The sequence below is a fragment of the Megalops cyprinoides genome, chromosome 19, assembly GCF_013368585.1.
Source record: "Megalops cyprinoides isolate fMegCyp1 chromosome 19, fMegCyp1.pri, whole genome shotgun sequence".
In the NCBI taxonomy this organism is placed as follows: domain Eukaryota; kingdom Metazoa; phylum Chordata; class Actinopteri; order Elopiformes; family Megalopidae; genus Megalops; species Megalops cyprinoides.
This window is the reverse complement of record NC_050601.1, coordinates 15,120,739-15,147,892: the sequence shown is the minus strand read 5'-3', so window position 1 is coordinate 15,147,892 and position 27,154 is coordinate 15,120,739. Positions and strand designations below refer to the sequence as shown.

The window sequence follows — 27,154 nt, the reverse complement described above, 5'->3', positions numbered from 1 at the left end:
AGCAGAGACCATGAAAGGGGAAACCCAATCACACATCCGCACTCCACACAGCCCAAACTGACCAGTACGCCACAGTCCCAACGAAGACCAGCATCTTCCTAGAGCTCCCTGTCTCACACACAGACACGCACTAACACAACGGACAACACCCACAGTCACTGAAACAACCTTGGCAATGCTTTCCCCCAAAAGACTCCTTTCTATAACACCCAATTCAGTTCAAAAGGAAGAGCAGGAGTTTTGAGAGGCAGACAGACTGAGCTTAAATTGCACGGTGGCTCTAGTACATAAGAAGGAACCCTTTCTTACACAGCTCCCTCAGCCTGCTCTTACGCACGCTCACAAACACAATGCAACAGCTCTGCACAGCACATAAAGAGACACACACGTACCTGTGCACGCACACACACATGCACACACACACACGCACGCACACACACATGCACGCACACACGCACACACGCACGCACACACGCACGCACACACACACGCACGCGCACACACGCGCACACACACACACGCGCACGCACACACACGCGCACGCACACACACGCACACGCGCACACGCACGTTGGTCCTCCCCAAGCTTCACTGCAACAGCAGGTGAACACAGCCCTGCATCACTTAACGAGTGGAGGGGAAGCAAACCCACTCATGTCACATTCCATGATGAAAGTGAAACAAACTCAAATAAAACATGAACATATATATATTTTTTTCCTTAAATCTGTTGTACAACAATGGAACCCTTGCACACAAAACTAACAAAATTATTACATTTCAAAATTAGATTTCATTTAAAAATGCTAGTAAATGTGTCTATACAAAAACAAAATAAGAGTGCGTTAGATATATATATATATATATATCAAACATATATAACAAATATATACTAAAGAACCATTGCTCTTTCATCAATTTCTTTGACTCACGCACAAGGCCCTCTGTGAGTCTGACAGAACTATTGTTCTTCCAAAGACAAATGTCCAAATGCATTCTTTTACCTAACAAAAGTTTTTAAAACACACTTTTTCTTTAATGATCCAGAGACACTTGACGCTGTGGGTCCCATTCAAGCAACATTCAAAAGGATTTGACTGTCTTCAGTTTTGAGTACAGTGTGTGTGTGATGAAGAGTGGTCTGTATTGCAGAAAGCAAACATCCGTGTGGAAATGACTGTTGAGTGTCTAAGTGTGACTACGTGAGAGGGCAAACTTAAAAAGCAGGGTTTTTTTTAGCTCATTGTTTTGTCCTGTGCTTACTGTGGCAGAAAATGAAGTGACAAAATGAAGAAAAAGGTCTAACTGAAGAGCTGTTTGATGATTTTAATGCTGTGATTTTAAATAGGTTTGGAAGCAGCAACTGAGTTGGAGGGAGAATGAGGCTTCTCGACCAGAAAAGGCTCTCCATTTGACTTAACAGCGGCAATGTTTCATATTTATAACACAAATAGCAATGCCAGTGGGTGTGTGTGTGTGTGTGTGTGTGTGTGTGTTTGTGTGTTTGCGTGTGTGTGTGTGTGTGTGTGTGTACCAGCAACTTTAATCTCATCTCACCCCTGAAACCAGTGACAACACTACTGTTCCACAGCTGGAAGAGAAGGCGCCACTGTCACCACTAGGCATTGCAAGTAAGTGGTGCTCTCCTGAGTCAAGAGCACAGCAGCTGAGGGTTGGGTGTGTGCACGTCACAATTACAGACACAGCGCTGTGGTAAAGTCAGGCTCCCCGGGTTAACCAGGAGTCCTGCCCTTCAACACGTCAGTTTAGAACACAGTTCTGTCAGTCTAAGGTTGTTTCACATCTGCAGTTCAGCAGCGGCCAGCAGCATTCGTTCATAGAGGAAAAAAAGGAAGATTGGTCTCAACCACTGAAAGCAGCAGTCAAAAAGGGAACACCCATAATGACAACAAAGGACAAATAACATGATGTGATCAAGCAAAATGTCCCTGCGTGATTGACTTGGGAATTTTAACACCATACGCACTGTTGGACCAATCTAGAAATTCCACATCCAAGGCAGCCAATCACCCAGACGAAGTTGTTACCGTGAAAGACTCCTGTTAGAATTGTGTTGACAGATCACTTGTTTCGGCCTACCCGAGGAAGTCAGACCAGATCTTGCCGTTTCTAATTATCTGCTCACATGACCAAGCAAGTGGTTCCTTTCAGACCACTGACCTTGGTCACGTGAGAGAGAGAAAGATCAAAACCATATGCGTGCTCTTATTGTCAAGGGGAATCACATTCAAAATCATTCTGAAATATCAGTAAGGCTAGAGTGTCGGCTAACAAAATCCACCAATATTCATAAGCACCTTTGTGGTGAGCATTCATTTTTTATCAGAGCACTGGTAATGCTGACTTCAGAGAGCCATCAAAAAATGATCTGAAGAGTCGTTTCCAGTTAAAATTAGTGTTCCACAGCGTTGTTTAGTTGAGATTTTGAATCATGGAAAATATTGGACAACTGGACTAAAGAACGGGCAAATGCTATACGTTGGTAAAGTGCAAAACTTCCTGGTAGGCTATTGGAGTGGAGTTGTCAATATATTGGGCAAAGTGAACTGCATTGTTAACAAAAGACTGGTAGACACACATACGCACACATACACTATCCCCCCAATTTTGTGGCAGAAGTGTCCAGAAAATAATTCATAGAAATTACAGAGTGTTGTGCATGTATGAATACAAACACACAAACAAACACACACGCACACATTAAACAGTGAGAACCAGAGAGTAGGATTTAAATGACCCTACGGTGTATTGTAATGCAACTGACTGAATGTACCAAGGCAGCTACATTATGAAAATGTCCTACCGCACAGCTGAACATCCTCACTGTGGTGGTCTCTGTCAAGGTACCATGTGACAAACACAGCCCCACTGCTCCAGTTAAACACAGCCCCAAGTAACTTTTGATTCTTTCAGACATCTGCGCACACACACTGACTCACATCAAATGGAGTAGCACAAAGCCAGCTAAAGCAACATTCTCTCAGGATTTCTGCAATGTCAGTATCACTGTGAGAATGCCATGTCAGCGGGGAAGAAAGGAAAGATGCACATAATCATACAATATAAGTATGCAAGTATTTATATTTCTCCATCTGTCTCTATATGGCCCACCTTCCTTGGCCGTACTGTGGGCCGTGTTTAGTGGTGCTGGGGTGCACCTGTGCTCTTGTCAGGGGGTCCCATGTGGCGCAGGTAACTGTCCTCGTGCCCACGGTGATTGAGGGGCTCACTCTTGAACAGGGCTGGGGGTGGCGGCAAGTGCGAGACGGGGGGCACGGCGAGGTGGTGATGGGCGGGGTGAGGAGTGTGGTGATGGGGTGCGTGGTGGTGGTGGTGGGAGGGGTTTGAGTGCATGTGCAGGTGGGAGAAGCCGTGTCCCACTGCCCGGGGGGGCAGGGCCCCGCTGGTGGGGCTGAGGCCCATGTGCACGGACGGGGCGGGAGGGCTGGCAGGGGCGGGGGCGGAGGACGTGGCAGGGGTGGGGGCGGGACCGGGGCCTGGGCCAGAGGAAGAGGGGGTAGAGAGGTGGAGGGGCATGGGGAGGCCGGCCGGCTGCAAGTCGACTGGGCTGGTGACCCGGAAGCACTTCTCCTTGTGGGCCTTGAGCATGTTGGAGAAGCGGAAGCGCTGGCCGCAGACCTCGCATGGGTACGGCTTCTCGCCCGTGTGGGTGCGGCGGTGGCGCTTCATGTTGGGCCGGCTTGTGAAGCTCTTCCCGCAGATTTCACAGATGAACGGCTTCTCTCCTACAGAGAGAGAGAGGGGGGGGGGGGGGGGGGGGGGGGGGGGGGGGGAGCCGAGCGCTGAGTCACAGCAGTTCTGATCCACCACAGGAAACAAGGAGGCCACCTCGTTCAGACTTTCAGATGCGGTGAAGAGGAAGTCTGCACAGTCTCAGATAGGTCAAATTCCCAAACCATTATAATTTCAATCCATGTGAATTCAGATCTGTTTTTTCAAACTCAAATGTGTAATTTTTCCACATGCTTCTTTCCACTTCTTACCAGCTAAGCAATTTTATGGGTTTACAACAGTGACTTAAATAAAATATAGACCTAGATTATATAACATAATACAATGGTTCTTTTCGGCACCTGCAAAACCAATCCTGACTCCACCAAGTTGTTGAGTACCAATTTTGCAGCGCATTCATTTCAGGTTTTGATTGAAATTGAGTATTTGTGAAGAAAACATGATCTAGTATGTGGGGCCTGGGAGCTGATTTCAGCAGTATTCAGACAAACCTGTCACTGGGCACAAGAATAGGCTGCAGGGCCTAATGAATTAAACTGACTTTCTTTGGCAAAAATCAAAACATTTAAAAGTGTAACTACTGGAATTCCAAATGTAGGCACTGTAGAAAAACAGTTTGGTTACTTAAATTCCTGGTGACAACTTTGTGGCTGAAAAAAAAATTTGGTAAGTAAAAAAAAATCATTATCTATGTAATTTAGCTATGTACCTAGGTAGAAAGCCTTAGAGTAATTCTGAAGACAAAGAATGATTTTTACGGAGGCAATGAATTGAAGAGACTGATGTTGTAATTTTTTTTACAGAAGCAGCAGTAATGTAAGTGTTGAAGGAGAGGTCAAATTCAGCTGAGAGTCTAGGGAACATTTAAGCTCCTCTGTTAAATTCAGCAGATTGTTAAATTGCATTCTTGGAACATTTTTTAGTCATATGCTCATTGTTTAAAGTTACGCCAAGTGTGGAGCTTAAAACTGGAGGTAACCTTTCGCTGTTTTTAGCTAGCTGCCTTTTCACGGTCATCTGCCTGAGCTTTACGAGTGTCCCCTGACCTCTGCGCGGTCAGCATCAGTCGTGCGGGTCAGGCGGTAACCCAAGCTACTCCCAATCAACTCCCACCACCCTGGTAGGAGACAATGGAGAGAGGCAGAAACACGTTTCCGTTCCGATCCCCGAACAGCCCCGGCAGGATGTAGCCGAGCTGCCCTGGGCTGCGAGGAGCCTGGCGGTCCCTCATGGAAGGGGGCCCTGCTGGGGGCGGGGCCGTGCGTGTGCACTGTGGGCGCGGAGTCTGACTCCCTCTATTACAGGCTACAGCTGTGGCTGCGGGGGAGAGCTGGGTGTGTCCGCACCGCAAGCTTCTAAATCCGTCCGCAGGCAAGGAGGGAGGGAGGAAGCCGAAAAGCAATCACCGCAGAATAAAAAGGCATCGGGTGCACGGCCGAAAATAAGAGCACACCCCGTGTTAAGGAAAATTTCCCTTCAATTAGCCGAGGGAAAATCAGGGTGGAAAAAACCTAGCACGTGTTGTGGTCTCAATTATACCCCTTGCAGTAGTGCTGCACTTTGATGAGGCGCCACCCTCTCATTACAGACGGGGTGGGGGATATCCTGTCTGTTCAACAACTGGAACACCCCATTAGTGTGGGCCTTCAAAGCGCTATGTATGCAGTGATTAGTTGCCCTGAGCTCTGAATGACATGCGTCTGCAAGTGGCATGCCTGTACTTTCCCTTCATGGCAGGCTGCAGCCAATGAAATTTAACTGACATCAAAAATCTTCACTTGCCTGTAGTTAAATGGATTTATGAGCACTTACAGTCACTCCACACACACCAGTATATATCCTTATACTGTAAAATATCCTTATATGTTTATTAACCCATTCCATATTTCACTGAGGCAGGAGGAATTCACTTATTTTTACACTGTTGGAACCTTTATGTTCACAGGCCACTCCCAAGTCAGGCCAATCAGCATAGTTAGAGAAATGCCGGATTTTGTTAACAAAAGGAAGAAAGGTCTACTCTTAGGTTTCTACCAGTATGAAGTACTTATGTATGGTAAACAGTTCATCCAGCGTTCATCCAGCTAACACATGTGCTCACAAGTTGCTACCGTTGGGAAATGTAGTTTGCTACAAATAAAACTTCACTTGTGTGCAAGACCAATCATCAATAACGTGTACAGCAAACAAGGGTGAACTTTTGACTGAATGGCCATTTTAAGATTGTAGGCAACAATACCAACCACATACCAAACCTGGCTAATCATAAGATATAACAAAGATTTAAGTACTGTCTGATTCAAAAGTCTGACACAAAAGACAATTTCTCTTGCTGGGGGTAGGTGCAGCAACTCCTGCAAACCCTGTGTGAATCTCCAGTGTTATACAACACAATGCAACAGAGTAATCTGAACTGAATCGTGGGAGAAATTTAAGAAATAATTAGTGGTAATTACACTAGTTTTTGTCTGCTATTCAAAAATGGAAGGATGTAACAATGAACTCAGACTTGCAGACTGGGTCTGTAAAAGTTTTAATTGAATTCCAAACAAAAACCTGGTCCATTCGCTGTCAGGTGGGTAGCTGGTCTGATCCAAATTGGGCAATGCCAGTATATAAACCATAGGTTTCTAAAATCAATAGTTGGCCTGCAAATAGCATTTGCCTAAATAGCTTGTTTAAATATTTGAGTTTGACTAAACAAATTGTGAGAAGGAGCACTCTGAGCAGAGAGGGTAAAGATGTCAGTAAAGACAGACTGGAGTTGACCATTGAGGATTTCATCACGTGTGTGTGCGTGCAGGTGAGACAAACTTATGTGAGAAAGTGTGAAGTGTGTGAGAAAGAACGATGTGTGATAGGCGCGAAACGAAACTGAGAGGCTGTGTGAAAGTGTGAGTAAATACCTGTGTGGGTGGGTGGGTGTGTGTGTCTGTGAGGGAGAAAGAGATTGGAACGTGTGACTGTGTACATGCAGTCTTGCGTGCGTTTACAGTTCTCACCTGTGTGCGTCTTCATGTGCTCGTCGAAGTACTGCTTCATGTTGAAGTCCTTGCCGCACCACTGGCACATGAACTGCTTGTGTCCGATGTGGATGCTCATGTGGGAGCGCAGCTGATACTTGTACTGAAACCTCTCGTCACAGTTCTGCAGAGCGGGGAGACAGGGCAGGTCAGCGAGCAGCCAGCAACCCTCACACTGCTTTTCAATGCTTTTTCCCACCCTTTCTGAAGCCCTATTTTGAATTAGCCTATTCGGAAAATTGGATATGTTACGCTCACCGTAGCAACTGCTGTACTCATGCAGGGGTGCTCGGGCACAATAAATGCAATCCTCCGACACGCTCACAAGCTAACAGTGACAATTTTCCGCAGTGCAAGTTGGCCAGTGACCTAGTGACCCAAGCGCAAACAGGAGGTTTGGCGCAACTTCACTGATGTCACCCAAGCAACCTGCTGGTGCCTGACAACTCAGCAGCCCCCTTCCCCACCCCTACTCCCAGCGGAACAAAGCCAGTTTGTTCCGCCGCTATGGACTCCCATCTGAGGACGCGGCTGGCATTGAACCTGGGCCGTGGAGCTCAGCGTGCCTTCACAGTGAGAGACCTAAGCACTCAGCTACACGAGAGCCCAGTGCCGTCATACTTCAACCTTAAATAAATCAGCAAGACACTGCGGTCAGGCCATATCAGCTCTGTTGGGCAGGTTTCCCTTCACTTGCAGTACAGGTGGTGTATGTATCGCTGACTGCAAGCACCAGGGCAGGAACTGACCTTCCAGAGAAGCAGAGATTGAGGCAGACAGCGATATGCAAGTGACTGCTTTAGCTCAGAGAGTTACTCCTGTTGTCCCCTATGCCCACTGAGTATATCAGCTGCCATTCTTATATCTGAGGCTGCTCCCTGAGCCTAACCGCTCAGCTTTGCTTGCAGCTTCTTTGTCTCTTCCTTTCCTTGTGCACAAAAAGACAACCTAATCACTGTTATTTGCTAAGCTGAGCAAATACATGCCAGTTTCGGGTCTGCAAATCTTTTTTAAACGCTACTTTTCCCTTTTGAAAGGGGAAATGTTTGCTTCCCCAGACCAACTCTCGGATTTGCAACTTTTCATTTCACAATGACAGCTTTCAGAGAGGTCTACAACGCGCTGACCCGGAGACGTGCAAGCACGTCCGCGTGGCTTGAACAAAGTTCAGGTCCAGGAATGGACTTGAGTGTGCTCGCCAGCCCCGTGTTCAACATGGAGAGGTGGGGCGTAGCCATTTTCCCATTACCTCAATGAGAGAGGAGAAGTCCTACTCAAACCTCCTTGCCTCAGTCCCTGTTATTACAGCTCTATTTCTAGAGTCAGACGAGCCCTGCCCATTGCCCTCAGGCGCACAGACAGCGCGCTGTCCCGAGCTGCGACCAACTGGGGCTGGCAGCACCTGCAACAGGGGAGTCTGAGACAAGTTCAAGGACAGCTCCACCAAATCACAAACAGCTAAAACCCCATCCATACCGTCTGTTCAAACAGCTAACACCCCATCCATACCGTCTGTTCAAACAGCTCATGTTTAACTGTCTGAATTTGCCCAGTAATGCAGGCACCCACAACCACTAACTGTGCCAAATGACCTGCCTATTTGCCAAAACTACAGGGCTCCTCTTTGTGATCTTTACGATCAGAACTCCGCTATGGTCTCCCAATGCTAATTTAGCCCCCGCAGCAATACACAGACCACCCCACATGTCTAGTTATGCCTGAATGAGGTTCTCAAAACCATTAGCTATTTCGGAGACTAAAATATTTATTCATTCCGATTCTGCTTGAGAACAGAAGTGCCTTTTTCTTAGACTGCAGACAAGATGGAACTCATATTTTATCACAAAGAGGCTGCCTGAATTGCCTTGTGTCATTTCCTCTCTAAATGTCACCAGCTGGCATTTAATACGCACGCTCTTTCTTGTGGAGGAAAGTTTCAGCTGAGAGTGGCGTTCACTAAGGGCATTCTTCAGCCTGTCTGACAGACACCATTATGTCATTCACACTTCTCGCTGTAATCTCAAAAGTGCTGGGGACGGGGACTCGACAACACCAAAGCTCACAGTAACATTGATGCTGCTCAGAATCTCCTCCCCTGCCGATGTCTGTGCAAGCCCAAAAATTAAACACAAGAAAGCCATAAAAACTTCAGCTGCTTGAGCGAGAAAAAAAAAAAAACGTGCAAGTGGCTATGGCCGACTAAATTATATCACCAGCCAGAATTAAATGGGAGCCAGCATCACCGGCGTATTTTGCAGAAGTGAAACATGATTGATGTTCCCTGCTCTGTATTGCGGTGCACCAGTGAGGCAGTGAGGCTGGGCCTTACCTCACAGCGAAAGGGTTTCTCTCCCGAGTGCTGCAGGGAGTGCACCTTCAGGGACATACTGCGCTTGAAGGACTTCCCACACGTCTCGCAGGTAAATGGCATGTCCTTGGTGTGGGCTGTGGAGGGTGTGGGGGGAGAGGTGAGTGAGAGAGGGCAAAAGGAGGGAAACGGAAGGACAGAAGCAAAGATTAAGGAAAAGACAAAGGTGAAAGGTCAGCAGTTAGAGGGGATAACCGAAATAAGAAAGAACGTGAAGGGTAGATGGCAGATTCATATAGGATAGGTCCATAGGAGGGAGGGAGGGGCAAAGGGGGAGAGAGACCAAAAGGGAGGGAATTACGAGAGTTTAAGACAGAATAAAACACATGGGGGGGAGTCGTTTTGGAAATAAGAGAGAGCAATGCAGGGTGCTGGACCACTGCTGTTCACGTACCGACCATGTGCTTGCGGACGTGGGCCATGGTGTAGAACTTCTTCTCGCAGATCTCGCAGGCGAATTTCTTCTCAGCATATCCGTGCACGATCTTGATATGCTCATGCAGGGACCATAACTTCTTAAAGGACTTATTGCAGGAGACGCACTGCAGCAGAGGGATGAGACACACACACACGCACACACAGGCACATGCATACAGACGTATGGACACACGCACACGCACGCACACACACACACACACACACACACACACATACAGATAGGTAAGCATGTCTATAGTGCTGTTAACCCCACCCTTTCTTCGCTGTGACACCTGTCAACTCTACCTCCTGCGCCTGATGGCACCCAACATACTGTGTGCATTTCCTTTTTGGATATACACGTAACATTAACAGTATTTCCACTTTCAATAACCTTATTTTCAGGCATTCATGGAGCAAATAACAAATAATTAAATTTTACCTCTACATAACTATGTAAAAATGCACAGACATAAATTAAAATTACAATGAAAGCAATGCATTCCCAAATTCCTACAAACGGATTCCCCTCATTCCATTCTGACTCAAATTCAGCTAATGCTTCAAATTCTAAGCATCTAAAAAGCACAAGGGAAACAGGTCTTGATGTACTGAACAACTCTGTTTCATGAACCTCTGGCGCCCTCTACTGTCAGACATACTTCAACGCATTTAAGAAAAAGGGGTTTACCCCGATTTCACGGCAGTGGCAAGTGTCACCGAGAAATCATTCAAACATGCAACAATGCACACAGCTGGGGTGAGGGGGGTACACAGTAATCTACTTAAAGGAAACTGTCAGGGTGGAGAGCCAAAGCGCATCAAGGTGGAGAAAAGAGTGACCTGGTAACAATGGACGCAGTTGTCATCACATACGGGCAGATGCTCTCCACACAGCTGTGGTCACTGGGGAATGGTGTGGTATATAACTGGACTGCTGATTTAAACTGGCTGCTTGAGTGTGCCAAATAGATACCCATAAATAATGAGCAAATATCCCACATGCATATTTTCATACATGTGGGGAAACTACTGTGCATAGCCTACAGTGCTGAGGGAAATTACAGAAGTAACTAAGGCAAGGAGAGTTTGATAAACTCATACTGGAGTCAATCTGGCAACGATGTCATCGCACATGAAGCCTGACTGTGCCACAAACCTCAAAAACAGCATTCAATCTCATTAACTATTACACTTCTGGAGTATTTCTTTCTCCTGGTATTATTCAAAAACACACCTGAACAGAAAAATGACTGAAACCATTTTTTTCTTTTTTCACTTTTTTTCCTGACAACGTACTCTGCACGTCAGCTGTCAGAGATGACCCCAGGTCAATAATATCACTGTGCAGTGCTGCAGGTGCTGCAGAGCCCTTAGCTCTTAATCAGAATTGAAAATTTTACAATATATGGTTTGCGTTAGGGTAATATGGACGCAGGGTGAAGTGAAGCTGATCTTAGATCAGCTGCTGAGCGCAGCAAGCGCCTGGAGCGGCGGGTGTGTCGTACCTGGATGTTCTTCTCGCAGTCGGTCTGCTGGTGCAGCGCCAGCTCGCTCTCCAGCACGAACTTCTTGCCGCACTTGTCGCAGATCTGCATGCGGCGGTGCGTGACGTTCATGTGCTTCTCCAGGTACCAGCGGGTGTTGAAGACGCGCGGGCACTTCTCGCACGCCAGCGTCTCTCTCTCCTCCGCGCCGCCCTTGCCCGCGGGCGCCGCCGCGCCGGAGGCGCCTGACCTGGACACCGCCGCCTTGGGCTCGCGGGCGAGCCGCCGTTTCCGCTCGGGCGGCTCCGCGCTCTTCTGCCGCCCCCTGGTGGTGACGCCGGGCATCGCGGCGCTGGCGGCCGCCATGGCGGCTCTGCGGGTCTTCCGCTGGGGCTGGCTAGGGGCGGCGGGGCCTCTCCGGGGCTTCTTGGCTCTTGTTCTCCGGCTCTCGTTCTCCTCCTCTTCCTCCTCCTCCTCTTCGTCTTCATCTTCCTCCTCCTCCTCTTCCTCGTCCTCCTCCTCCTCCTCCTCCGGCTCTTCCTCCGGAGTCTCCTGCTCATCGTCCTCCTCCTCGCTGCCTGACTTGACTCTGTCAGAGGGGTCGGAGGAGCCGAGAGGGCCGCCCTGCTTGCTGTCGCCCTTCGACACGTTGAGCGTCTGGTTGTTAAGGTTCACCTCCACGATAATCTGCTCCCGTTTGAAAGACTCTTCCTCTTCCTCCTCGTCATCCTCTTCGTCCTCCTCCTCCTCGGACTCCCCTGTGTCGTCAGAGGTGTCCCTGTTGCCCGGCTGGGGCCCCAGTGGCCCCTGGGCGCCCCCGTCCGGCCCCGGCGCACCTCCCTCCCTGTAGTACTGCTGCTGCTGCTGCTGCTGGTTGACCTGGTGAGGAGGGAGCTGCCCTGGGACCTGCTCCCCCATCTTGTTATCCACCAGCACAGAGTAAGGCTTCCCCCCGCCCTCCCGCTTGTACAGCTTGCCAGAGAGGTCCAGCTCCGGGGCCGCAGGGTGGTAGTAGGACTGGGGCGCCTGCGCCCTGCGCCCGTCGTCCTGCGCCATCCCGCCCGAGCTGGGGAGCGAAACCTCCTCCTTGAAGCTCTGGCAAGATTTCATGAGGGGGCAGAGAGGGAAAGAGGAAGAGCCGTCTGTTGGTGCGTGTATATCTGCTCTCGGCTGAAGCTTGCTGAAGTGCCCCTCCCAGTGTCTCAAGGAGGGGCGGGGGTCACCCCAATCCCCCCCACCCCTCCCCAAAAATGCACGAGGGGGCGAGCAAAAAGCACTACTCAGACCCAAAGTGGGTTTCCATGTGTTCCACAGGAATTTCAGAAAAAAAAAAAAAACAACTGAATCCAAAATGAGTTGAGCAAATGCAAGTGAGCAGAACAGGTAGTGGACTCAGCTCCACGGAGCCATCTTGCTCTCTGGTGTCTACCTCTGTTCAGGGACAGGCAAACTGTTACGCGGAGAGAGAGAGAATCCTGTAGTGGTGCCCGTTCAGCAGCAGGGAAAGCAGTTCTTGCAGCAGCAACACATCGAGGACATTGTGCAACACGCAGCTAACAACGCTCTCACACAGCGGACAAATTTAGCTTAATGTCTGGCGGGGAGGCAAGGAACCAGTCCGTCTTGTTTTAGCAGCCATCGGCGATCCACAATCTGTGGGCAGACAGAGAGAAGAGAGAAGTGTAAGAAATCTGTGAAAAAAGGGAGAATCTTACCACCTGTCAGAGACTCCTCTCGGAGGACATGGCAGCGATCTGAAGTGAAACTACAGGCTGGCGAGGTGTTCAGATGCAAATCTCTACAGCACGCCTCACCACAACGATTTCATTTCTCTATTAAAACCACACGCATCGCAGCGCACTGAACCCAAGGCGTCCTGCTCACACTCACTCATGTCGATGACAAGCTTTGAGGTTGCTGCCGAATGGCAGACTTTCACAACATTTCAAATCATAATCCAAAGATTAAAAGTGCATATTGTTAGAGAACACCACTACCTACCTACTTATCAAGCGTCAACAGGGTCCTGCAGTAGATTTGCCATTCACTGCGCATTGTGACTTCAATTTAAGTGTGAAATATGCCTGCACGTACACATGCACACGCGCGCACACACACACACACACACACGCACGCACGCACCACGCACCACACACACACACACATCACACACGCACACACACACACACACACACACACACACACACACACACGGCCACAGCTGCAGTGTACAGCAACCACAGGTGAATTGCTCTTGTGCGATCGAGTAAAATAAACTCTTGTCTGTATTGAGTGCCATGTGCAAAATAATGTTCTTGAGCTTTTTATTTTTGTAAATTCTAAAAGACCAAAAAAAAACTCAAAGTACAGCTGGAATGACCACTGTAAAATTACTCGTTCTTCCATTGCCATTTATTTTGTAAGCATGCAATAATATAACATTGATTGTATTTACATGCACACAGTATTCCACATAATGGTCCTTACCATAAGACACACTGTTTACATACACCCTAACATATGACAATCACTAATATTCCTGTACACATGGTAATCATGGTAAACATATAAGCATGTGTAAATCCCCCATTTACACATGCTCCCCAGTATGCACTTTCACAGAGGAGCATCTTATTCAAGTGACTCATAACCAGGATACCAGGATAACCAGGATACTTCAGGTTGTGGTTATGTTTATATTACTCATGTCTTAGTCAATATACCTCAATAATCCGGTTATCACTGGACTATCAATGTGCATGTAAACCTAGTCACCGGCAACACTGCAAGTCATTGATGCTGCCAGTCAACGGGCCCGGAAAATAACAAATAAGGTCAGTGTACAAGCAGTAAGGCTCGAGTTTAATGATCTCAAAATGCATCATGTCTAGAGGGATGACGCAAAAGAGAACGGAAACAGCGGGTTCTTTAGAAAACCTGGTGCATGCATTACGTTCTGAGGGAATTTCAATGAAAGCGGTCTGAGGCTCAAAACAGCAAGTATCAGTCCAGAGCTGTGAGAGATATCACTGCTTATTCAGGCTGGGTAACCTGTCAAAGAATAAGCTGAGGGAATATCATGAACTCTGACAGGACTGCTTGCTCTTCACATTTAATCCACACTGAACGGAAATAATATTGTGTAGATCTCTTATTCTGTCAGATGGCTTAAAGAATGTCAATTTGTATATAAACTGACAGCTTAGAAAAATTTTACAATTTATTAAGTATGTATGATTAGAACGAATGACCATGCACTCCTGTGATGTAAAATGCCTTACTTTCTTGAATCCAGTTAACATACACAGTTCATTTGAGTATTTCATTAAAAGCTCATTTGTTGGGACCTATGTGTCCTAAAACAAACGTCAATGACTATTTTTTTGTAATTAAATTACATCGCATCAGTTAAACCTAATAAAAATGTGAGCGCTGGCAAGTCTTCTCATGAGTTTTTCAGAACAAAAAGAGAATTGATAGAATTATTAAATGTTTAGAACAACTTTAGAAAAAAAATCTGATATTCAGATGACAGAAATCAATGTTCACTACAACAAAAAAAATTTTGGAAAAAGAAATTTCTCAATAGGTCTCCTTGAGCGTGACCCTCTTCTACATCTAAATTGGTCAAAACTGGCTGAAATGTTTTTCTCAAACAATAAAGACATTAAGATTAGTAACACTACAAGCTTATAAATAATCTTATCATGACGGCATTAATGAAGGAAAAAAATAATTTCTTTCTGCCAGAGCATGCACACATTTCAACCAGACCAAGGGTCAATAATTGTTTAATCCATATTCAATGTGAACAATGGATGTAAGCCCATGTATACCTGCGTCTTCTCCATCGTCTCCCTAAAAGTAACATATGCTATGACGAGTAAAAGTAAAACAGTCCTGTAATGGTCACATATAACTGCCAGCCAATGTCATTGACTGGTGGGGGGTCAGAGACAATCCATCTCTAGAGGGGCGTGCAAACTGTCGCCCGTTAGCTCGTGCCCTCAGTGACCCAGGTGACCTGAGTGACTCCATTTGACTAAGCTATTACCTCCAGTGATGACTCAAAACAATACCACACCGGCTCTGGGCGTTTTTGACAGTTTGACTTACAATAACACTTCTTTCGGCACAAAAAAAAAAATTATGTATTGTGGGTTTGACACATTACATTCTCCTTCCATTTGTTGATGCTTTTCTTAAAGACTAAGGTTCACTGAAAGCCCAGACTAAAGACTCACAGCCATGAACAGGCAACTAAACAAGCCTGACTTTTTCAGATCCCCATTATGAGGCTTCAGTGTATGGACAGTTGGCTGATCTGAAATATTAAATATTTCAATTCTGAAACACTGAATTTTAAAATTTCAACCAAAATCGACTCTCAGCTCATTTCATTCTTGCCTACCTCCTGTCCTTAAAATGCACAGTGAATCTGGCTATGGCCCACCTGTCTCACAGCGCAAGACTACCACTAACTAAAAACGAGACTCACCCGTATCCCACACACTAAGACACCAACCGACTCAGCACACAAACAGTAGACATGATAAATGTCAGGGGTATATATTTATATGTGGTAAGAAATCAAGAACAGTTTTCAAAGAACGAGCAACAAGGTGATCTGTAAGTGTAATCAACTCAAACCCATGAAGAGAGGAAACGTTGAGACATGTCCTCTGTGCTGTCTGAAGAATAGCCTGAAGTAGGTTACAAAGCCACAGTCAAAATATCTAAGGCTCTGGGTTAAAACAAATAAAGACAAATGAAGACAAAACAGATTAGATTTTAAATTCATAGCTCATTTACAACTTAGTCCATTTCGGGTCAGATTCATACATAAGTTCTGCCCTAAGTGAGCACTGTTGACCAGCGTGGGTTAAAACCGGAAATCAGAACAATGGCAACCAGTTCCTCATCACAACGGGGCAGTGCATAAGTTCAAACTAGTGCAGAGGTACATGGTTATCAAATGCAGAAGTGGAAGAAAAAACCTTTACCTTCAACAATGCGCCAAAATCTGAGCAAATCTTAGCAAATCAGGTTTCATTTTTATAAGGTGTGATCTTATCTAATCCGTTATGCCCTGTCAATGCAGTGCCTCTAAACACATAATCAACGCATTTCAAATGGCCTATGCATTTTGTAGTGGTAAACAGAAAACAGGGGTAAAGGAACTGCAAAGTTATCAAGATCAAAGTCCTTCACGGGGGCCAAATGACCAAGCCAAAGGTTATCAGATGGAGCCCTAGGTTCAGTTTAGCTTTAGGCTGATGATACCATGTTCCTACATGTGGTAATCACTGCATCAGTATAGTCTGGATATCACCTTAAAAAAAAAAATAATTAAATTCAACCCTTAAAGTGTACCTGACACATCCAAAGGCAAGCAGATGAAAAGATGCCAGCGGTGCTGGCAGCTGAGCTCTTGTCAGACAGCTCTGGGCCGATTCAGACACTGGGAGGAATTACAGAGGCATAAGACACTCACCTGTCGTGGCTTGCATTACCCTGCAGCGGTAAGACCTAGAGAGGCTCTCACAGCTGCCAGCTGGATATTATTTCCATCAGGAGGGACAAATGAGCACCAAGCTCACGTAAACAGAAATCGAAATCTCCTACATTACTAGTTGCAGGTACTGGCTCTCTTTAAAGCATTAGAGGTGTTACTTAAGCTGTTTTGGTAACTGTGATGTGTGGCATTATTAGGTGTTAGGTGTTACTTTCTTGTACTTGAGTTGCGTTTCGCGCTGCGCGCTTTACTTTCACGCTGCTCTGTGAGCCACTCCGTATAAATTAATAAATGACAATAAATCGAAACAACACTGTGTTCTTGTGGCCTCCACCTTTCTTCCTGTTTGTATTTGGTATTGATGCTTTCTGAGAATTCAGCAGCGCACTGAGAGCAGAGACCGCAGGGCGGAGGAGCCTTCTCAGCAGAGCACTGGGTTTGGTTACCTTCCGGGGTAGCTGCCGTACTTAACGCTGTCACTAACAGGTTCGCTCCGGCACCGTGCGGAGATCACTCCCACCTCAGAGACGAAGACGTCAGGGGACACCAGTGAAGCGCAGTTAATAGAGCTGTAATCCCCTGTAACGGAACAAGTCAAATATGTGATCTTGTCCAGCATGAGAGCTAATCATAGGCTGTAAAATACCCCTTAAATATCCAGTATTGAATACCGATAGATACATCATTGCTACACAATTATAAGATGCCTGCACAAAAAACGGTCCAGAACTGGCAATGCTAAAATCCTCTACAGCTGATAGTCATTTCCTCTCTAAATAAGGTGGTGCTTGAAGGGGGGGGGGCTCGTTTTCATATGTTCAGTCCATGCACCAGCTGGCTGCTGCTCTCCCATGTTGGCTGTAAGCCCTGGGTGCTGGTGCTTTGGAAGGCATGGAGGTGAGACAGTGCAGCACAACGGCGAGGCATTTCAGCGTTGCTTTTTAAACACCGGTGCATGGCGTGTAAGCGCGAGAGCCTTTTAATTTAACGATCCACAGTGGTGTCACTCGCTCACACACACACACACACACTCCGCACGGGCCTTTTACCTGGGCGCACGGCTGCACCCGCGAGTAACTTCTCGGCGACCCTGACGGTTTCGGTATCGTAATGGTGAGGAAGCCGTTGGAGCACACCGCAGAAGTCATTCGAGGAGCCGATGTGAAACCCCAAGGTACGAGTGATTCTGAGAGAAACCCTCACCCAGATTTCCTTTCTCAGCAAAGTGGCGGCTGCCTTGGAGCGCAAGGGCACGAGAGGCAGGCGTGGGCGTGGGCAGGCTAAAGCGTGGGAGGCTTTCAAATTAATTGCCAGCAAAACAGTAAACAAAGGCAGTCAAAAAAAACTGACTGACCACGACGATGTTTCAATAGGTTGCCGCCTCTCTGCAGGGCTTGAAAGGGGAACCGTGTTTTGGGCTGTGGAGGGGGCAGGAGCCAACCTTTGAGCACGGGGAGGAGAAGGTGCAACGCAGGCCGTGAGGGCAAAGGGTTTCCTCTGCCACGCAGGCCATTCAGGGACAGCTCCAGGGCATCGCGGGGAATCTGGCGCTGCAGCTGCCAGAGCTTACTCCAGCTCCAGAGCCTGCTTTCAGGGGCGCATTGGGGGAGGCCTGCAGACAGGAAGCCAAATCCTCCTCTTTACTGATGGCGGAACAGACCTACAAAAGCCGGGAGCCGCCGGCCCATGCGTCAGCAGACTGCATTAGCGCTGAGACTGACTAAAAAGAACGCGCGTTTCTTTTCCACGCTTCATGCTGACACGATCACTGCAGCGACGTCAGGTGAAAGAATGAAGCAGCCTCCAGGGCACCACCAATAGCAAACTTCAAGCTGCAAGGCTGTGAAAACAGCATTTCCCGCGGTGAGGATAGCTTATGGACAGTCGACAGGCAAACCATCTCAAAACACAAAATTTGCAAAAATTTAGGGTTAACTCCACTTCCTTCCAAAAAAACAAAAAAGACTGACCGTTATTAATTTACGTTATAGAGCAGCAGTGAAATATTGTTTCAGTTTCATGAAAAACAGGATCTGCCAGAAAAAAAAAGAACAACAAACTGAAAACTTTTCGCAGCGACATACTGAAAACCCCGTGCAAGGCTCATAAAACTCGCGCAGCTCTATTTCAGTACGCAGGCATGCCGAGCCCTGCTGCACCCACTCAAAACAGCAGAATCCACTGCGGGCGGGGGTGGGGGGGTGGGACAGTGCACACTCCTCTGCACACTTTAATCAAACATTAAAAGAACACACTTCCATTAACCGCTCGCTGCAACGCTGCAAACGAAAGTAAAATAAGTTAAATAAGCCAAAGGCATCAGTCATTAACACTACTAAAAAGTGCAAACACGTGTTTGCCTGCTTCACACAACTGCAAGGAACTTGTTACTAATTTACTTATCAATGCAGTGTGTAAGTAAAACAATGCCTATGAAAGACCAAATAAATTTCGCTGGCCATACCCTGGAGCAATTTTACCGTTGGTTCTTCCAGAGGCAACACAGTCACTGCTGCGCAATCCTGACATTCAGACAATATTTATAATTCAGACCATATAATTCCTCAACTACATTCTCCTCCAGCAGTATTCAATGGGACAAGTCAGATATGAAAAAGGCACCGCTACAACCATGTCCTTACAGTTCCTCAGTGCTCTCTCACACACGGCTTGTGGGGTTTAAGCGCCGTGAAAACTGCATATATATCAGTATAACTCAACATCCTTCAAGAAGTGATGTGATGGCCACTGGCTGCTAGCTGGCAAGTCCGGCACTGCTCAAAATGCTGCAAGTCTTTTTTTTACGCTAGCTAATCTGTGACCAAAAAAAATATATATATTTATATATAAATATCACATAATTGAGTAACATGGCCACCACTATCTAACAAAAGGTCCTAAAAACTGGCTGCGATTTGACTGAACCGACAGCCCAGACAAAGAGAGAAACACAGCAATGATTTTTTAAAGCACCCTGTAGCAACGAGGCCGACCCGATTCTGGACCTGTGCAGAAAGTTGACGGAACGCATGCAAACGTTCCACTACCGCCTGAGCACACACTGTCTCCTACCACATGACAGCTGAGGTTACACAACCGTGTTAATCACATTCTTACACTCTTCTCAAGCAATGAGTCACTTCAAATATCACCAGCAATAAGAGCACTAACCTTTGATGTGGGGAAGAGGCGGCATTCCGTGTAACCATGTCCTTTCAATATTAGTAACTGAATGATTATCGTGACAGATAGGTCAATTAAAGTCAGTGAAGTTCAAGCATGATCATTTATCGAAGAATTCTGTGTTCCGCGTACTTGCAAGTAGGTATTGCAATTCAGCATTTAGTGACAAAATAAAAACAAAACCATCAATAGGCGCCAGAATAATGGCTTTATATTTGTAGTCTCCAAACCCAGAATGAATAAATAAAATGTAAAACTTTAGCAAGTACCTCTGCGCCAAACAGTCCTTACATTGCACAGATTTGAGCTCCACAATAAAACAGCTTGACCTCACAGGGGCAGCAAAAAGATATGCAGCAATGGGCAGACTATCAAAAATGAGCGATTGCATGCTTTTGAGTGCAAGATTCTTAGGGTTTGTGCACACACAAGTGCCTGCCACAAGATCATTACTCTAATATATGGTTGCAACTGTACAACACAAGTTAAAATCTTACTCTGGCTGCCACTGTTCATGCTTAAAGGGCCCATCAGTATGGAGCCAGTCTCAGTTCCTTAGGGCTCAAGCTAACTGCAAAACAGGGGACCTGTTTCCAGTTTGTGTTTCACAGGTGTGACAGCAGTGTCAAGCAGTTCACAGAGGCCCGAGTTTCGTTCTCAGCTAGCTTTCCTGGTCTGCAGTCCCGAGTGAATGTTTAACTGCACAACAACTCCAAACAAGAATGGGCAAATGTGGGTCACCACGCCAACTAAGGACACTGCAATGCTTTTTTTTTTTTTCCTTCCCTCCCAGACCACAAGAAAAGGCTCTCCCTCCCACCCACTCTGGGGCCTTGTTTATGCTGTCGGCTGTACTCAGTTCTTCACTGTGAGCTCCGGATACTTTACATACCGGTTCTTTTTTCCTCTTTATGTGCTTGACCCAAATCCCAGACTTGACTTGAACCCACTGCACCCTGCTCAAACTGACCTCACTGTTTTTGCTCCAGTTACAGGAGCAGATTCATCTATGCTTCTTCTTCTAATGAAAGGAAAATACAAGTTTGATAATGCGGTAAAAAGCTTTTTTTCCCAGGGGAGCCATCTCCTGTCTTACACGCACACGCATTTGATTTGCTCCCAGCGCGACACACACTTGATTACACTAATAAGTGACCTCACCGCTCCAATCAAGCACATGACCTGGTTGGAAACCCTGGAGAGTTTGACATGCTCTTGAATCCCTCACTGAATAAAATCCTATGTGATAGACCCAAGTTCCACAGTTCTTACGGCCGTTCCGCCAGCCCGCTTCCAGGTGCTGCACAGATCTCCCGTGGAAAAGGCACAACCTGGCCCTTCGAAAAGCAACTCAGCATGCAACCCCTAACAGCCAACCACACACCTTTAAAACACGCGCAACCACTGCTGCTGTGAAAGCATACTGACAAACAGGTGGCACGCAACTCTGAGACAACACACAGATGTGCCCTATCTAAGAAAGCCACTCTGCTGAACTGACAACACGCAGTTAAAGTAACTATTTGAACTCATCACTTAAACTGGTCATGGCAGAGGTGGGTGGAAGGAAAGACATTCCTTTACTTTCCAGTACAAAGCAAATTATATTTTAAGGTGTCCTTTTAAGACCTTAACCAGCTCAGTGCTTCACAGTACACAGCGGGAGGGAGATTTCATTAGCAGGTCATGTAGTCTAAAGCTTAAGGCAATACGTTTTTACTCCAGCACAAAATGCTTTCTCATCAAACAAGTTGCCATCTGACAGCTCATCTTAACTGCAGAGATGTTAATTGGAACCTTTTTAATAACTGCCTGTCTAAACATACTTTGACAGCTTTCCAGCATTCAACTGCAGAGCCATCTATAAACGTCTTCAAGTTTGGACCTCATTTAAAATTCAACTACAAAAGCACAAAGATGCTTCCTTTTTCATGACAATATCATTTGTTCAAGCTGACATTATGCTAGCGTTAAAAAGTACACTATACGCTGCATAACCAAAGGTGTTACTTATACACGGTACGCAGCAGACATCAATAAACAGAAAATAACACCAAGTGTCTGACACAACCCCCTTGTAAAGCCTAACGTATTTCACCCCAGTGTTTGTGTATACAATATATATATATCGCAAAGTACAGATCCAACACTAATCCAAATAGGTGTAAGACAATTTTAAGCTAACAGCTGCTACGTTACTAAATATCCAAGTAATTCCAAATACGTTAAGAACCCAAAAATGACAAGGGCCTATTCATAATGACAATAATTGCTGCTAACGCCCCTTTATGGAATAACTCAAAAAAATTGTTTATCTATAGCAAAACTAAGAGCAAATTCAGACGGGCTTGTGGCGTTCAAGCTTGCACAGACCCACTGATAACACCACTGTTGCTTCTGCTACTAAACGATAAAACAAAATGAATCTATATACAGCTCCAAATAATGCAAATTATTTGTACGGGAAGTTAGTGAACTAGCTAGTTCGGTTTTAGAGCGGGAGTTTGAAACGTTAAAGCATAGGGGCATTTTCCAAGCATAGCTAGCTAGCTCACGGACTTGCTTGCAAACGTTATCCTTGTCGGACGTGAGCGGGATATTTTACAGGAGAGAGGTAGCTAACCGCTTATAACTGAATCTCTTTTAGTGCAGTACTTTCTTACTTCCAAGGCCGGTGATTGCTCAGGCTAAGCTAAATGTTTCTGTGACGAAAGTTCTCTGGTAACTAGGTCTGGCAGATAAAATATGCAAACCCGTTGTCCCAAACTTGTTTGTGTTTACAGTATTTGGCAAGGCTGCTGGGCCTGTAATATCGGCGTCACTGACTGTTCTCTTTTGCCTCTTTGCTCTAAAAAGGGAAGCAAGCTAGCCAGTTACCAGCTATCTGCACAGCTGCCTTCCTACCGAGCTATAGCCACTTTGCTAGCCAGACAAGCAAAGTAAAGCTAACTGCCTGCAGAACAAAGCTAGCTCGCTAACCATGTACCTCGCGAGCCTTTGCATTACACTTCTCACACTAGTCTTCTGCACACTGAATTTTGGCCAGCGAGCACGTTCGCTGGAAACGTGAAAACAAACAGCTGACACCTTTAAGAAATAACAATGCAAAAGAAAGACAGGTCAATATCGACCTAAGGCCTGCATCAATCTTTTACCCAGAAAAGTAAAAGGCAGCTGGTTAGCTGAGCTAACCGGCCATGAATTATTTAAACAGAACGCAAAGAAGGGGTTAAACAAAAAAGGCAACATTCAGAAGCAGGCCGTTTAGCTAACTAGCTAGAAAGCTAAGCTAAGAAGCTACATGCAAGTGCATTATCATGTTCGCGATTTGCATAGCTCCCACCACAACTTCCAAATTGACGTAGCGAGCTAGCAACAATGCTTTCAACCTTACTGGACACTTCAACAAACGTTTGCAGATTAGCAAACGTTAACTAAGTACAACTGTGACATATAGCTAACCAGCTTTCTAACACTACCAGCAAACGACTCTCACTTTTTCAGAACCCCAAACCGCCCAGATTTCGATTTTGGCAGTCCTGAGATTTGCCAAGACCAAACATGCGAGCTATCTAGCGAGCTTCATGCCTTGACTGCTTGCTAGCCACCTGGCTACTTATTTCCTTTGCTAAACGTCATCGGCGTAGAGATTAGTTATAGCAACAGCAAGCTACATATTTAAAAGCCGATTTGTTAGCATTACAACATTTTGAAGGATAGCGAGCTCGTTTGCTAGTGAGGGATTTCCCTCTTTTCCCAAACAAAAACACATCCCTTGCAATCCACCGCCCCCTTTAGCAGATGACATGCATGCAGGTCTCCGTGAAAACAATACCTTTGCAAATGACTATACCTGTGATCGTTTTTCTTTGTTATGCCTTGCATTTGCCATGTTGGCGAAAAAAAATAAATTAACTTCTGGCTAGCTGGCTAGTTAGCGCTTGTGTAGCTACTCACCCTTGACGACAGCGCCCTCTTCCTCATCTCGTGCAATGTGCGGTAAAGGCTTCGGGAGCGCAAATATTAAATAGCTAGGCTAGCTAGCTAGCTAACTGTTGTTATTTATCTTGCGCGCTACCTGTCTTCAGGTCTGTTCACTGAGTGCGTGAAGGTGTGAATGCTTTCCAGTGCGTGGCCGTGCTTTGCTTTTTCATAGTTTATTATCATAGTTTACATTTTGCAAAGATTCTCACAACCCACTGCCCCGCATCGCTACGTGGCCGGCCTAGGTCTCGCGCACAATCCCGCGCTCATCTCCGCGCTCGGGCCACTGTCTGGGCTGCCTTGGCGCGCCTGTGTCGCGGCTTTTTTTCGTCTCCCCTCCGAGCCAGACAGAGCACGACGCGCGCGCACGTGGTCGTTCCCATGTCGAGGAAGGGAAAGGGGTCTGAAAGCGAAAGCCGATGAAAGAAACGTAATTAATTTTAAAATAGCCGCTCGAAAGTGACAATTAACGAAAACACAGCCACCCTTTTAATCTTGTACAGGAAAAAGAATTGTCTGATTAATTTACAGCCCAGCCTAAATCTTAAATTTCTCGTGAAAAAAATTCAGAATTCTGACTTTCTACTACACCCCCCATGTTCAAAGTAGAAAAGGTGAATAGCCCCCAAACGCCCAGCTGCTGCCAAATTAAATATTATCAGAAAAAAAGAGTATAAATATACATAAGAATTAATGTATAATCCACACATTTATTGTATTTAGACAGAAGTTTATGAAAAGGGAAGAATGAAAAAATGTGCAATAGGGTATCTTACAAACTCACCTTTAAGCATCCTGGATCAGCAGGTAAAGCATTAGGAAGTCTTTTTTGTGTGAAATGTGAAATTAAATCATAAATAAGCAGGGAAAGTTATGTCTACCTCACTCTGCATACATACACACGTACATACTTGCACATTTCTACATACACTGTGTATGCACAAACACCATTCTTGCAGTATGTCCACATATAAGCCAGAAATGGGAAATTAATTTTGTTTTTTCCAACCTTGACCCTGTTGGTGAGGAAAAACTATTTGAGGGAGAGGTCTCTCCAAACCCATGCAGTAACAGCTGAGTCATTACCAAATCAATTACCTGATTAGTTAGATTTTCCTCCATTTGCAAATCATTTACCAGGCTCAGAGACTTTAGAAACAAGGGGTGTGGAGCAGGTTTTGAGAAGACATATGCCCAATTTTTAAACACATACTGTCAAGGGAAAGATGCAGAGTTTTCTTTGTCTTGCCATATCAACATCATAAGTGACAGTTTTAGCTGCTACAAGGACTCTCAGAAATTAGAGTATCTTCACTTCATAATGATTACTGTCTGAGCACTATCACTAACTACAGACCTAATCTTGCAAAGTCCCTTTGTGAGCTGATGTCTAAATTGGTGATATCCTGTCCCAAATGAAGGACAGCTCAGGTGCTGTCCTTACCACCGTGAGGCTGACTGAAGTAACATGCATGCACATTCTCAAAAACATCTTGCCAGCATCAGCAAGTGTGGGTTTGAGAAGATTTCGACAAAAATTGTCACACAGAAAAGTGTATGTGAGGCCAAGCGTGTGAGAGTGGTGTCACGCACTAAATATAACCCAAGGCACGGCTGCTCGCAAAGGAGAGAGGCGCACACGTCTCACAATCGCAGCGTATCCTTCCTGTTTTCTCGCGCCGTTCGGTGTGCCCTGCTTCTACACACGTGAACCACTCTCTGAGCCCCGACGCGTTTGTGTAGTGAGTTTTTCTCAGCTTGCCGTCTCAGCGCTCGCCTGGGGTTGAGGTTGGGGCAGGTCGGGACAGCTGCAGCTATGCTACCCACATCAATCACCAGACATACACACACACACACACACACACACAGGTACACAAACAAACACAGCAGCACGCTTTCTTGTGGAGTCAGATCACGGTATAGAGCGATCGTACCTGCCCCCCCCCCCCCCCCCCCCTTCGTGCACCACATTATTCTGCAACTCACGCTGTACCTGATAAACATACGCATTGACACATACATGCTTCTTTCAGAATGCAACATATTTGTATGCATATGTATATCTAAGTATAGCTGCGTGTGAACTTTGGGGTAGGCAGCAAAGCCAGGGTCTGACCCGGCACAAATGGCTTATATTTAATTGTTGTTTCTACACATTTGCCCACAAATGTGTGTGTGGGGAAGAAACAAACAGGAAACAAAGTTGACTTCCTGTGTATGAGACTCGAGGCTGGTGCACGGATATCTGTCTCTTGGGTCAGATCATCGCAAGCAGCTCTTGTTTCTCTCTGCTACCCACTAGTTAGGTTGGGGTGCAACTTCAGGTCAAATTGCTCAGTAGTTTAATTCACCTCAGCTCCACCAATGCTCACTTTCTCAAAAAGCTAACCCTAACCCTCTACCAGTACCAATACAGCTCACTTAGACCTGCTCACTAGGTCCTCATCAAATTCTGGACAGCATATGCTCTGTTGCAAGGCATTATCAATGGTATCAAAAGTTGATGACTAACCAATGTGTTGATACCAGTCTCTAAGAATGCCACAATACAATGGTGGATCTGTAGAAATAACCAATATGGATTATATCTAACTTAATTCTCAGAAATAAAGGAGATATCAATTGGTTGGTATCTCTGAGATGTTCCAATCAGCAAGGAACACACAACACACAAAAAGCCACTGAATTGTTCAAAAGGCAAACATTTGGATCATTTTGCAACAGTTTTTACATCAGATCTAGTCTGTAGTAACATATCTCAACATTGTTGAGTACTTCTGTACAAACTGTGGACTAACCCTCCAATAAGCACTTCTGTCTAATGTTGCATATCTGTGTAATGTGCAGAGATTTATGTAGGTCATAAAAACAGTGGTTTTTTATTTTTTTACTATGAAGACATGTATTTTTGAGGTTTTGCCAGTTTTAGTCTCCTGATTGAATTTGGGAGGCATGATGACTCCCCATTGTGTTCGGGCTGGTGAGATGGGCATTTAAAACAGACAGCACTTTATTTGGGTGTTCCTGTCACAGCAATGGAAGTAACACAAGGCTTTTCTTTTGAGAGCGAGGCCGGTAGGACTCTGAAATGGCTCAGCTGAGCACAGTTCTTGTTCTGAGCACAAGCTGAGTCCTACAGCTCAGACCCAGACTCAAGGCTGAGGTGTGTTATTCGTTGACATTGACTGGGAATCCCCAACGATAGAGCACAACTGGCCTCCATCATCATAGGGTAGGTTAAGCCAGCCAAGGTTCCCTCGCCACACCGCTCTCAGCATGCACTTATTCCCCTGTCACAGTTTGCTCTCCTTGTGCGTTATGGGACTTGTAATGAGAAAATCAACATTTCTGTGCATATGCATCATAGGATTGCATTCGCTATGCCCCAACACTCCTGCACAAC

General features: G+C 45.9%; 1 protein-coding gene across 4 annotated transcripts; it reads right to left on the bottom strand.

The window, feature by feature from the left end:
* Nucleotides 1-946: 946 nt before the first annotated feature.
* Nucleotides 947-24,032, bottom strand: LOC118795053 (zinc finger protein 652-like). Of its 4 annotated transcripts, none has more exons than XM_036553402.1 (6): nt 23,725-24,032; nt 11,091-12,722; nt 9,560-9,707; nt 9,127-9,242; nt 6,777-6,921; nt 947-3,767 (listed from the first exon to the last, which is right to left on the bottom strand). In XM_036553402.1, the coding sequence occupies exons 2-6, from the start codon at nt 12,177-12,179 to the stop codon at nt 3,160-3,162; spliced, it is 2,106 nt and encodes a 701-aa protein (XP_036409295.1). In that variant the 5' UTR covers nt 12,180-12,722; nt 23,725-24,032; the 3' UTR covers nt 947-3,159. The 4 variants fall into 4 exon arrangements, with proteins under 4 accessions (XP_036409295.1, XP_036409296.1, XP_036409298.1 ...); XM_036553403.1 differs by lacking the exon at nt 23,725-24,032 and adding an exon at nt 23,621-23,718; XM_036553405.1 differs by lacking the exon at nt 23,725-24,032 and adding an exon at nt 17,634-17,669.
* Between the last annotated feature and the right edge of the window lie 3,122 nt (nt 24,033-27,154).

Excerpts from the sequence above, each read along its gene's own strand:
- LOC118795053 (XM_036553402.1), bottom strand. The coding sequence starts at position 12,179 with ATGAAATCTTGCCAGAGCTTCAAGGAGGAGGTTTCGCTCCCCAGCTCG. Across the intron at positions 6,922-9,126 it reads AGAAACCCTTTCGCTGTGAG|AACTGTGACGAGAGGTTTCA; the intron begins GTAAGGCCCAGC and ends CCCGCTCTGCAG. Across the intron at positions 3,768-6,776 it reads GCACATGAAGACGCACACAG|GAGAGAAGCCGTTCATCTGT; the intron begins GTGAGAACTGTA and ends CTCTCTCTGTAG.